Genomic DNA, 14,381 nt, shown 5'->3' on the forward strand with positions numbered 1-14,381 from the left:
TTCTAGTCACTCACATTTATTAAAACTGGGACTCACTGTTTTAAAAAACAGTAACATCACTGTGTGTAATATTGGAGTGCATATTTTGGGTGTACATATCATTACTTCAGTCATTAATAAGAATTGCTAAGTTGTGGTAGAGTGTAAATAAGACTAAATAAGTGTAGGGTTGCCTTCTAATGACAAGGAAATAAAAGGTGATTGGTTTGTGTTGTTATTTAATGGGATTTTTAAAAAAATATATTTTTTTGGTGTTTTTGAATTTTTATACCTTCTTAGGTTTTTTTTTCTTTAAAAATGCTATCTTTAAGTTTTCAGAAAATACGTTTTTTAAAGTATTATATTTACAAAAATACATTATTAATAAAACAACTAAAAAACAAACAATAAGACAACAACTAAACATCATGCTAACATTTTTTAAATTCAAAATATATCTGCAAACAACTAAATAACAAATAGACATCAACACAACAACGAAAATTATAAATAAACTTAAACAACTAAAAACCAACATAAAAACAACTATACATAAAATCTAAATAACAACCTCACAACAACACAGTACAACCCATTACATTTTAAAAACAAGTGGATTGCAACACTCTCAATCTTACAACCCAATATACCAATTAAGTACATCTCAAAGTATATCTCTCTCACACAAAGCACACAATGTTCATAAAGACATATCACTCACTTACTCTTGAAACTCATTCACTCAAGAGATTCATTATACTCAAAAAAGCACTTAAAACTTGTACTATCCATCTATATATTATATAAATGGAAGGAACTTTTCCACCAAGAAATCAATAGGAGGATGACAAACTTAGGCATTAAGGAAAAAATATTTAGTCTCCTCGTATTGATTAGTAGATAAAGGCATTGGCATCTTTTTTAAAAGAAAAAGGAAAAAGCATTGGTATCTTGACATATCCAAGGAATTGTATTTAATTACTTTAAGTGTGTCAAGCTTATTGGACAAAAACTTGGAGACTAAATATTTTTTGAGAATGAGTCTATAATTTATTGTAAATGGTCGGTTACTTTACAATGTATATATATATATGGCTTTTCAATCTTTTCAGGCTATTTTCTTTTATTATTATTAATTATATAGTCCCAACTCATCATATATATATACATGGTACACTGCAAAGCACATTTGGTTAGTTATAATAGAGTTAAATATAAATATTTACATGGACAAATGTTGTACACTAAATAATTATAAAATTATATATAATAATATCATATATTTTTTTGTTAATGTTTTTTTTAAAATCCGTTAATGTGCTATTTTTCTAATCAATTAGATTATTCCCTATTTAATCAATTAATTAATATTATTAATGGAATAATTCGTGATAGGTTTATAAAATTTGGAAAACTAAAAAGTAGATTTTAAGTGATTCATAGGAGCCTAAATTATATAATCTTATTTTGGTTTATTTCAATTTGGTCCCTTCAGTTTTTGCTAAATACAACAATGGACCTAAATTTTCAGAAATTAACAAAAAGAACTGTCTGCTTTATAAAATGGTGAAAAAAGTCTCCTGGGTTCAATTTTAGTCCTTTTTTTTTTCCAAATTCGACCAAAACACTCTTAATTTTTTTTTTTATGATTTCTTATATTTTAATTTATTAATAGAACATTAATCTAAATCTGAAATATAAAACATTAATTTAAATCTAGAATATAAATTAATAATCTAAAAATATCAAAAATTAATCTACAGATATAAAAAAACAAAAATAATTTTACATAAATTAATAAAAATTAAACTTAAATATATCATAAATGAAAAAAAAAATCAAAACAAAGTTTTGGTTTTAAGTTTGTATTTTATTTTTTAATTAGTAAAATAATTTAGATATTAAAATAACACTTATTAATTCAAACGTTCTATTAATAAATTAAAATGTAAAAAAGGGGCATTTTGGGATCTTATTTGAGTTTATTTTTTACCAAAATCGAACTCAAAGGATTTCTTTTTACCATTTTACAAAATAAAAGGTCTTTTATTAAATTTTTGGAAACTCGTGATCCATTGTTGTATTTAGCTAAATTTGAAGGGACAAAAATATAATAAACCATATTTTTTTCTGCGCCAGGATTGTAACATCCTTGTGAATCCTTAAAGAATTCTGAATTCTTCAAAATACATAACTATTTTTTTTTAATATATTATTATCATCTTACATCTAAATTTGTCAGTAAATCATAAAATACTTTTTTATGCTATTTGAACATTATATTGTTTAATAATTTTTATTTATTTCAAGTATAAAATAATACGGAAAAAAAAAGAATAAAAGAAGAGATAAGAGAAAAATATTACTAAAAAATATTTGAAGGATGAATTATAATATTTAAATGTAGGAAAAATATTCTAGAAAGAATTATATATATATATATAATAGAGCATCATAGGAGTGCATTTTTTTATTTATATATATATATATATATATAAATTTATACGACTTGCACACTTTTAACTATACAATTTTATTGGACTTATTTGTATAATTAAAAGATGGATTTATGTAAAAATTTATTTTTGGAACAAATTCTGATTATATTCTTTACCCCCACACTTTTGCATTATTGTCCACTTGCCCTATTTTATACAAAAATAGAAATTAATTTTTTTTTAAAAGGCAAACAAAGTTTTCCACCTTGGTTTTTTTAAATAAATAAAAAATATTTATAAATATATGTCATACTCTTTGCTTTGCTTGTATCATCCTTAAAATTCTACCAATCCAACTTTTTATTTTTTCTTTCTATTTCTTCTTAACTATAAATATAATTATATATTTTATAAATCAATACATAATAAGCATATATTATATTTTTTTCTAAATTATTAGTGAGTTTATATATATTAATTAAAATAATATGTATTAGTTAAAAAAATTACTCTCACAAGTTAAAATAATAAACTTATGTTAGCATAAAAAAAATACTTTTAATTTAATTATCATTCCATTCCACAATGTACACACTTTTTTCATTTAAAAACATTGCTCACACATATGCTTACTTATACCTTTTAGTTAGAAAAACTTATATTAATTTAGAATAAACAAATAAAATATATGCTTATAGAAGAAAAATATAAATTAATATACATATAACATGTGTTAATAGTTTTTTTAAACCATATAAGTTTATTACTTTAACATCTGTGAGTAATTTTTTTAATTAATATATATATAAATATAAAAACTCACTAATAATTTAGAAGAAAAATATAATATATTAATTTATAAAATATATACTTATATTTATAATTATGAAAAATTGGGAAAAATAAAAAGTTGGATTTGTAAATTTTTAAGGATGATACAAGAAAAAAGTAACACATATATAAATATATATTTATAATTATTTTTTTATTTATTAAAAAACTAAAGTAGAAAACTTTATTATTTGCTGTACTTTAAGAAAATAATATTTATTTATCGTCAATTGGTTAGTGTACTTTACCAATAATAAAAGCAATGTATCATTATTCTAAGAAAAATTATTATCAATAACTTTTTATTCACTCTATATATATATATTTATATCAAAAGCAGCAACGCCATTCAATTGATCAAAAGCTCCAAACTCACCAACCAAATTTGTTTATTCTCAAGAAAAATGTTCACCAAATTAATATCAAAAGCAGCAACGGCAAATACCAGTCAAAATGTTATTACACTCAAGCTTCTGATCGACGCAAAGAAAAAAGAGGTCATATTTGCTGAAGCAGGAAAGGAGTTTACAGATTTCCTCTTCTCTATTCTACGTTTGCCAATTGGTACTATGATAAGGCTCTTCTTAACCAATGATATTGGTATGGTGGGTACCTTAGGCAAACTCTACAAAAGCTTAGAAAACCTAAGTGAAAATTACATGCAGTCTAATCTCAACAAGGATACCCTTCTCAAACCCGAGGATTCAGCCGAAGATGGCTCTGTGACTCAAGAAAAGCTATACTATTGTAGCTTCTGTAGTAATTATGGAAGCGATATCCCAAGTGCCAATTGCCCTAATTGCAGACGTGAGATGAACAGGGAGTTAACTTACGTGCCATCATCATCATCATCATCATCTGGGGCTGACCAGGAAGGTGGTTTCGTCAAAGGAGTGGTTACTTATATAATAATGGACGATCTTGAAGTGAAGCCTATCTCAAGCATGGCTGTACTTAATTCCTTCAAAGTTACAGAGGTTGGTGCTATTGAGGAAAAGACTGTTTCAGTGGGTATTGATGAGGTGTGTATGTTTGTCTCGATTATTGATAATTATTTATTACTATTGATGTTTTGGTTTTAATTTAATTGTGTTTGTTATACTTTTATTAATTGTTGTGGACACAGGGATTGAGTTTGTTGAAGGCATCACTGCAGACTGAAAAAGTTCTTACTCATGTGTTCTTGAGAGGGATCCCACTACAAAATATTTGTAAGTCGAATAATCAACAAAATGATATATAGGTAATCATTTGGTATCTTGTATTTTTGCAAAGTATCATTTTAATACTTTATCTTTATAATAATGTTATTTGGTATTCTGTATTTTGAAATCTAAATAATAATAATAATAATAACAACAACAACAACAACAGAGATGACGAGAATGAGTATGGAGCACCTTTGAAAATAGGAAGAGCACATCCGGACTCATTGTATCATCATTGCATCAGCCAGAGAGATCCACCTTCACCAACCTGATCATCCTTATGGCGGAGAAGGGGATGACTCGTGAACTTATTACTTGCATGTTTTGTTTTCACAAATTATGCTATTTTAATTTTCAGAACAATGTATGACTTTAAAGTTAAAAACTTATATATTTATCTTTAAGCCTTTAATGAAAATATTTTAGTATAGTTTTTTATATAATATTTTTATTAATGTGGATATAAAATAAATTTTAATTATACATGAATTTTAAAAAATATATGAATATAAAACACATATAGATAAATTATAAAAAAATATTGATTCCCTTGTTGTCGGTATAAAGCCAGGCATAGGGTTGCCAGGCAAAGGATTCGACATAGTCTCTATTAGAACTAGTACTGATTACATCATTTATGTCGTCGGTAGATGGGTGACCTCTACCAGCGAGGTTATATCGTCAACTTCAGGGCTTCTACCGACAATACATGTTGTTGTGGGTAGAAACCTGATTTTTTTTTTGTATTAATTACCATATCTGTAATGCAATATAAGATAATTAATCACACCGTCCAAAAACATTTGTAATGAATTGCAATCTTGTTGATCAAATGAGCAATAATTACTATTATAATCTCTGCATTTATATTAAAACAACGTATACTTTTTTTTTCAAGGGATCATCATCCTACGTATTATTAAACATTAGTATTGTTCTCTTAAATTTTCTTACTTTCTTTAATATAGTATATGATAAATTAATAATAATGATAAAATTAGATTAGTGTATAATAATAATAAAAAAAAATAATTTTGTTAATTGAGTTTTGGATTAGTTTTGCTTTATTTTAATTGATGAAGTGTTCTCTCTCTCAACCAAATAACACAATATTAAAATTCTAAAAGGTATATTAGCGTGTCCCATGTTTAAATAAATCAGCCTTATTCCATTTACTCCATTCAACACTATTCTTGGCTTCATTGCAGCAGATAGGCTCATGTAGCTCTAGTAAATCAGCTACACTAAGGGCAAAAGCAGAAATATCAGCGTGTGCAAATCTTTCAGGAGGTCTGATCTATCTCCTTGCTCTATCTCTAGCCAAGAGATAATCTAAAGCTTGAGTATCTCTGTCATCAACTTCAGTGCCATTTGCATCACTTCCAAATGCATCTCCAAGTTCACTCTCTTGAACTCCACCTTGATTCTGTGATGTTTCTCTCAATTCAATCTGCATAGTATCTTTCTGCTCAGCTTGTTTAGAGCTGGCTTGATCACTAAATTTCATGTTAGTTTTATAAAAGCAGTGCTCATTGAATATAACATCACGACTGATAATGCATTTTTTCTCATCTATTAACCAAAGTTTATAACCCTTGACACCACTTGGATAACCAAGAAATACACCTTTCATAGACCTAGGATTCAACTTACCTTAACTAATATTAACATAATCTATACAACCAAAATGTTTTAGGTGATTGTAACTTGGTTTATGACCGGACCAAACATGTTCAGGAACCTTACAATCTAATGCAGACGAAGGTAACCTATTAATAAGGTAACAAGCAGTAGCAACTGCCTCTGCCCAAAATGTTTTTGGCAAACCTGAATCACCTAGCATGCATCTAACCTTATTCATGATTGTTCTATTCATTCTCTCAGCAAGAACATTTTGCTAAGGGGTGTTCCTAACCGTATGGTGCCTAACAATGCCATTTTCAGTGCAATAAGAATCAAACTCAGCCTTACAGAATTCCAAACCATTGTCAGTTCTAAGTTTCTTAACTTTCTTCATGGTTTGATTTTCTACCATAATTTTCCATTCTCTAAACCTTCCAAAAGCCTCATTCTTAGTTCTAAGAAAATAGATCCACACTTTCCTAGAATAGTCATCAATAATAGAAAGGAAATATTGAGCTTTACCTATAGATAATGGAACTTGGGATGAACCCTATAAATCTGAATGTAGGTATTCCAATATTACTTTGGTTTTATGAGTTGAACTTGCAAATTTCAACCTGTGAGCTTTTCCTACAATACAAGTTTTACAAAACTGTAAGTCTAAAATATATTTAGATCGAGTTCAAGAAACCTTGCTTACCAAGTTCTTCCATTCCCTTGTGACTCATGTGCCCAAGTCGTTTGTGCCATAATTTTGTGGTATTAGGTAATGTAGTTGAATCTCTAGCAGACCCAGTTGAAACTCTAGCAGACCCAGTTATGGTCTCTCCTTGTAGTATGTAAATTCTTTTCCTTAGCTCACCTATCATAAACACCATTGTACCTTTGGATACTCTCAAGACTCCACCTTCAGCTTTGCAGCTATAGCATTTGGAATTTAAAACACCAAAAGACAACAAATTTCTTTTTAGTTCAGGTATAAATCTAACATTAGAAAGTACATTTATGGTACCCTCTCTCAATTTGATCTTTATAGAACCAATTCCTTGAATTCTGCACGTGTTGTTATTTCTCATTAACACTTGCCCTGTACTTTCTTCTTTTAGATCAAAGAACTATGGTATTCATTCTTATTCTCTGAACTATGTTTGATGTGATTCATACTATGATAGTATGGATAATGATATGGAATTGGGTTGGTCCTAATGCATGTTTGTGTTTATATGTGGACTGTTATGAGCATGATTGTGATCATGTCTTGATGCATATGATGATATATGTATGTATAGACTACATGAATATGCTTGTGAGTACATGTGGATTTCCTTGGGTAATTGGACCCAATAGCCTGTGAAAGATGACGATATTACTATTACATGCTTGTGTATGCATGTGACTTAACTTGAGTGTGTAACTCAAGGGGCTGTCGCAAGGGCAGTGGGTCGTCGCAAGGGCAGAATTGTTGAATGATGATGATATATGTATTTGTTTTATTGTTAGACATTTAAATATGCATTATGAGTACGATGTTGTGCATGCATGTGTTGTATTGTTATACATTGAAACATGCATTGTGATTATGATGTTATGCATTTATGATTGCTTTGGATTTTATGTGCTTGTGCTATGATTATGTTTTGGGTTTGTGGGTTGTGTACTACATAGCTCTTCTTGTTGGGCATTGACTCACAGGTACTCTAGATGCAGGTAAAGATAAAGGCAAGCAATGAGTCAGAGAACTGCGGTGGCATGAGTACATGTTAGGGAGAATGTGACTATGGGTCCACTGGATGTATGATGTCATGATTTTATCAAGTAATACTTTGGTTGTAAAATAACTATGAGAATCAAGAGTCTCCATTTTCTTTTGAATATCATGATTTGAATGATGTTTTACTTTCTTTTAAATCAAATAATAAAGTAAACTTATGGTTTTTTGAGTCAAAGTAAGTAATTTTATGTCACGTAATTAACCCTCGGTAAGTTGAGGTGTTACATTCATTTACATAGTATATATTATAAATGATAGTTTAACGGAAATTGCTAGTTTCCGTTCGATTTAACACTTTTTTTTATTATATTCTAATAGTGTTAGTTAAAGTCATCCAAATAAGATAAATAAATTTAAAAAAAAATAATAAAGTCATCTAAATATAAAAAAACCAATTAAAAATAAAAATAAAAAGTAATAAATGAACCATAATAATTTCTCATCACATATTTTAAAATTTCATATTAAATATTTAAATTACTCTATCAATTGTATTTTCAAAGTTATAACCAAAAAAATATTTATGTGCTTAAATTTTTATTCTTTCTTTTATTAATTATTTATTTTGTCAATTAATGTATACATATTTATTTATTAATAGTGACATAAGTCATATATATGCGCATATTTCTTATTTTGTGGTTTAATTTTAAACCTAGAATCACCATATATAATGTATAAATCAAAACAAAACAAAAAAAATACTAAAATTTAAATTATGAACACTAAATTTCAAACTAATAAACAACATCAAATAATTTGCTTTTAAATTAGAATGCGCCATACCTTTATATGTAAAAAGTGTATATTCTTTGTCTAACGATTTTTTAAAAATAAATTAAAAACTATAGACAATATTTTGGCTTAGTTTTTTTTAATATATTTATGCCATTCTTTATAATATACGAGATTTTTTATTTATTTAAAATTTAATTGACAATTAAAAATATAATTAAAATAAGTTAATATATTTTCTAAATAAAATTAAGCAAATGTACATTGTATGTTGCTTTTACATATCCACGTGTGAATAACCTATTTGAGCCCTATTTGTTACAACATAAATTATTTGGAATTTCCAAAATTTTAAAGGATGTTCTAAATTACTATCCACATGTAGTAGATAATGAAACTAGCGTGTGGGTACATATACAACATAGAACATGTGCTGTGCTGGAGATTCTCCCATTAATTAAGTACCTTAAAAATCACTTATATTTTATATTATACATAATATTAGTAAAGTTGATGTACATAATATTATACATCTCAAAGTATATCTCTCTCACACAAAGCACACAATATTCATAAAGATATATCACTCGCTTTACTCTTGAAACTCATTCACTCAAGAGATTCATTATACTCAAAAAAGCACTTAAAACTTGTACTATCCATCTATATATTATATAAATGGAAGGAACTTTTCCACCAAGAAATCAATACGAGGACAAACTTAGGCACTAAGCAAAAAATATTAGCCTCCAAGATTTTGTCCAATAAGCTTGACACACTTAAAGTAATTAAATACGATTATTCCTTGGATATTGCAAGATACCAATGCTTTTTCTTTTTTCTTTTCAAAAAGATGCCAATGCCTTTATCTACTAATAAAGTCATTTGTTTTACGAAAAGAGTACTATTCATATCTTTTTCTTTTTGAGAATGAGTCTATAATTATTGTAAATGGCCGGTTATGGCTAATTTCTTTTATTATTATTATTATTAATTATATAGTCCCAACTCATCATATATATATTTATTCATATGCAAGAAGCACAAGCTATACTAATCTTCAACTCTTACAAAAAAAAAACTGATCTTGAACAAAAAATCAAAAGCGTCAATGGCAACTACTACTAGTCCAAATGTTATCACACTCAAGCTTCTGATCGATTCTAAGGGAAAAAGGGTCCTATTTGCTGAAGCAGGAAAGGACTTCACAGATTTCCTCTTCTCTCTTCTGTCCATGCCAGTTGGTACTGTAACAAGGCTTCTGTCCACCAATGGTATTGATATGGTGGGTAGCTTTGGCAAACTCTACCAAAGCTTAGAAAATCTAAGCGACACTTACATCCAATCTAATTTCGATAAAGATATCATTCTTAAGCCCAAGTCTTCAATAGTCCTGGGTGGTTCTGCCACCTCCATTCTCTCCTTGACCAATAATAATGTTACCACTTCTTATCTTAACAAACAGCTCTACTCTTGTGGTAGAAAAAACAGCTCCACCTGTGTTGAGTATGTGTCCGATGACCCAAGAGCTATTTGCCCTGGTTGTACAAGTATCTTCAATAAACTACTGACTTACTTGCCTGCTCCCCAAGCTTGTACTCAAGTGGGATCATCGTCATCATCATTATTTGGATCATCAACACCAGCATTTGCATCATCAACGCCAGCATTTGGATCACCATTTGCATCACCAACACCAGCATTTGGATCATTATCATTTGCATCATCAGCATTTGGATCATCAACGCCAACTTCATCAGCATCGGCATTTCCATTTTCATCATCAATACCAGCTTCATCAGCATCGGCATTTTCATCATCACCATCATCGTCGTCATCATCATCTGCAGCTAAACAGGAAGGTGGCATTGTGAAAGGAGTGGTTACTTATATGATAATGGATGATCTGGAGGTGAAGCCTATGTCTACCATCTCCAGCATAGCTTTACTTAAGTCCTTCAAAGTTACGGAGGTTGGTGCTCTTGAGGAGAAGACTGTTTCAGTGGGCATTGATGAGGTGTGTATATTTATTATTGTTATTATTAATTTCTATTGTTGTTGCTGTTGTTTAGGGTTTAATTAATTGTGTGTTTATTATTGGCATATATATTTGCGGCAAAATCTCCTAATCTTCTAGAGTTGATGCACCTATAACTCTAATAAAAAATTTAGACGGCAATACCATGATTTTAACTTTACTTTTTTTTAGGTTTGATATGGTTGGTAAATCTTGTTTTTCTTGATTAATATAATATATTAATTAAACTAAATTAAACTAAAAAAAATTATTTTTATTATTCATATTAATAGTCAGGGGTATTGCCGTCAATCTTTTTTATTAGGGTTATACATGCATCAACTCTAAAAGATTATGAAGTTTTTCGCAAATATCCTTTGTTTTAATATAGGGATTGAGTTTGTTGAAGGCATCTCTGCAGACTAAAACTGTTCTTACTCATGTGTTCTTGGAGAACCCGAATAATTAATGTTGTCCAACTCATCAAGTCTCTCTTCAATCGGAAAAATGATCATCTTTTGAGTTTAAATAATGTGTGTGTAAATGGAATATTTGCTGAGTGGAATTTATGAATTTATAGCCACTGTAATGCTTATTTATATTAATGTGAAGTATATATTATTAGCCAGTAGTATTTGTCTTTTATATATTCTTACTTATTATTGTTGTACCAACGTGTACATTAAAATAAATTAGACTGATAAAAGATTGAATACTCATGTAAATATAGATATTAAATGTATATATATATTTATATATATTGTAAAGTGGACCAATTAACTACAATAAAGTAACAATATGTTCTCGGCACATCATCATCGGTAAAGGAAAATTTCTACTGAGGACATTGAATATGTTCTCGGTGCATCCTATATCAAGGATAATTGTTCTCGATATAGAGTTGACAATATCGTCGGTGAAACCTGTCCAATTTTGTCATCTAGATGGGCTATACCGAGGACTGTCCTCGGTATAGACTGAACCAAGATTTTTTTTTAATGTGCAATGTTTATTCATTCATATATTAATTTATTAATTTAATTTGAATTAAATATAAAACAATAGATTAAAATTAAAATACTTATATTAAACATATAAATAAAAACATAAAAGTACGTTAGCTCAATCAAAATAAAGAGTTGTCCTAAACACGAAAATGTAATAGCACATAGTAATAAAACTCATACATAAGTTCTACTAACTTGGTGCTCCAACATCGGGATAATCAAGTGGTGGTGTGGCACATTGAGATCCCAGGGTGATACAATGAGTCCGGATGTGCTCCTTTAATTTTTGAACACGCTCTCTCATCTCAATCTTCTCTAGTTTGTGGAGGATCAATAGTAAATGGAGTTTGGTCCCTTATGTTAAGGATACGTCCATATCCTTTTTGGTGGCCATGTCATTTTCCGAAGACAGTTTGTACCAAAGATAAGTTGCCATCTTCAGGCGCACTCGAAATTGGTGTGGAACTCTCAGTATTAGTTGATTGTGTCTGCTGTGTGTCGTGATATGCACACAATTCCTCATATGATACAATATATAATGTAATTATGTATTGTAAATAAACAATTAAAAATTTGAAAAATGTTTAAAAAACTTAATGTACCCAAGTTTTTTTGGCTGTTTCTGTCACCCACCCGTGCTTGATTTATGGTGAGTATCCATCCAGCTATCCGAGATCAGGTCAAGTTGCTCAGTCTCTAAATTGCGCTGTCATGTACATATTTTTTTTTTAAAAAAATTTAACGTAAATAAGAAAAACAAACTTAAAAAGAATTAATTAACTAACTTTTTTATAGTGCATCCATGTGATTGACTGAGAACCTCCGTAGCTAAGCTATTTTAGTTTCTTCCTATTTTCCTTATTGACCTGAGAACACTTCTGCAAAAAGTTTATGTTAGTAATATATTTAATTAAGAGAGTTAAGTTTAGCAAGAAATTAATACCATAATTTCTGGGCGTTGGAAAAATTCAATAAATTTTTGCCACTGCGTATCTGTGCAACATATTGATAACTAGCTACATAGAGAACAGAGGACAAAAGATGATCTATCATATTAATAAATTTAAGAAAATTAAGATCCTAGAATATATAAATTTATTTTTGTTACCTTTTCTGCTAATCTTATAAGATAAAAAAAAATGTGATACTATATATAAAGTATCTCATTTTTTTTATATATAAGAATTAGAAAAATTATTAGTAAATTGAAGAAAAAAATTAATTTTTGAGATAGTTTTAAGTTATGAGTTAATATATATGTATATGTATATATAGATATATATAATTTTAGGTGAATTATACAAATATAGCATTAAGAAATTGAGAAATTATAAAATATATACAAAAATTATAAATTTCTATTATTATAAAAAAAAATTGTAATTTCTTTAATCTAGTTATATTCTTTTTTAAACAAATTATAATTAAATAGATAAATATATACTTTTTTAAAATATGTATGTAGTTTTTTGTTATTATAAAATCGCGTGAAGTGCAACTATATTTCCTAGTATGATATAGAAATAAAGATTTTGACTAAGGAAGAATACATTTATGTTGAAATTGAACATGTATTAGTATCTATGAAACATAATAATTTTTTTCTATTGTGTATATTATACTATATATATGTGTTATCTCTGTTTTCCACCTGTAATACGTGACATGACCCAGTGGGTTCGGGGGCCCTCTTAAAGAGGTCTAGGCCCATTCTGAGCCTGATGAACAGGGAAGAAGAAAGCCCTGATAACCCAATCGTCAATGAGCCCAACAACGCTTGATGGGCGTGACTATAATAAGAGAACCGGGACCAAGATGTAGGCCCAACTCATCCTCCTGGGCCCAACCTACCTGTATCCTCTGGGATGCCAATAGAGGTGACAGGCTCACTAGTCTGGGAATAGACCTTATCAAGAATGAACCCAAGCCCTGGTGAACGAACTAGGACTCCAGTAAGTAAACCAGGACATTAGTAAAGGAACCCGGACTAGACATCCGGATAAGGCAAGTTTGATCTTCCCTGATGCTGACATGTCCCCACGAAAAATGGAAGTTGGTTTCCTCAACTAACCTGCAGAAGAGGTTACGCACGGAACGTACGCTGCTCCTAGGAAACAATATTGTCGCTACTCTGACAGATCCTGTCCCCAGGATCCCCTTAGAAGCCCATACGGACCAGTATGAAATTACGTACTATTGGCAGCTGTAAGGCTTGGCCGTGCCCAAGTCGGCCCAATGGACCCTGATTACTATGTTTTATTAAGAAACATTCTTTGTATTATGACTCGATTAGCGAGCAAACCATGATTACATCCCTATTAGACCCGGATTAATTCGGCCTAAGCTCATTGCACCTGAGCATTGTAGTGGGGATCCTAGATTTTCTCTTGTAAGCAATTCCTCTATTAAAACTTGCAGAAAACTCCAATTGTCAAAATGTCTCCAAAATATAATACAATAGACTCATAGATTAAGGCTCATTAACACCTCAACCACGTAAAAACTATGATTATTTATCTTTGATCCTTTCTTTCTAACTCTTATTTCTTAATATATTTATAGTTTTCGAAAAAATCAGTAAACAATATCTATTAAATATAGTGACGTAATACGATGTAATTTAAACCACATTTATTAAAATAAATTATAAAAGAATTGAGTGGGCTAGAAGAAAAGAATTGGAAATTAAGTGTTACGATTTTTTTTCAAGTAATTAAATAGAAAAATAATAGTAAATTATATATATAAAAATTTACTGAAATTATATTTGCA

The 14,381-nt window shown here is 29.2% G+C and overlaps 2 protein-coding genes across 2 annotated transcripts; both read left to right on the forward strand.

The window, feature by feature from the left end:
• The first annotated feature begins 3,652 nt into the window (after window positions 1–3,652).
• On the forward strand, window positions 3,653–4,409 carry LOC133825875 (uncharacterized). The gene is made up of 2 exons (XM_062258768.1): window positions 3,653–4,259; window positions 4,375–4,409. Exons 1-2 carry the CDS (start codon window positions 3,653–3,655, stop codon window positions 4,407–4,409), a joined length of 642 nt encoding a protein of 213 aa, XP_062114752.1.
• Window positions 4,410–9,596: 5,187 nt separating this feature from the next.
• LOC133825876 (uncharacterized serine-rich protein C215.13-like) lies at window positions 9,597–11,071 on the forward strand. Its single transcript, XM_062258769.1, has 2 exons — window positions 9,597–10,602; window positions 10,994–11,071. Exons 1-2 carry the CDS (start codon window positions 9,697–9,699, stop codon window positions 11,069–11,071), a joined length of 984 nt encoding a protein of 327 aa, XP_062114753.1. The 5' UTR covers window positions 9,597–9,696.
• The last annotated feature ends 3,310 nt before the right edge of the window (window positions 11,072–14,381 follow it).

Source organism: Humulus lupulus, chromosome 3 (assembly GCF_963169125.1).
Source record: "Humulus lupulus chromosome 3, drHumLupu1.1, whole genome shotgun sequence".
Lineage (NCBI taxonomy): Eukaryota > Viridiplantae > Streptophyta > Magnoliopsida > Rosales > Cannabaceae > Humulus > Humulus lupulus.

Coding starts and splice junctions, on each gene's coding strand:
- LOC133825876 (XM_062258769.1), top strand. CDS start 9,697: ATGGCAACTACTACTAGTCCAAATGTTATCACACTCAAGCTTCTGATC. Junction 10,603..10,993: donor TTTCAGTGGGCATTGATGAG/GTGTGTATATTT, acceptor GTTTTAATATAG/GGATTGAGTTTGTTGAAGGC.
- LOC133825875 (XM_062258768.1), top strand. CDS start 3,653: ATGTTCACCAAATTAATATCAAAAGCAGCAACGGCAAATACCAGTCAA. Junction 4,260..4,374: donor GGAAAAGACTGTTTCAGTGG/GTATTGATGAGG, acceptor TTGTGGACACAG/GGATTGAGTTTGTTGAAGGC.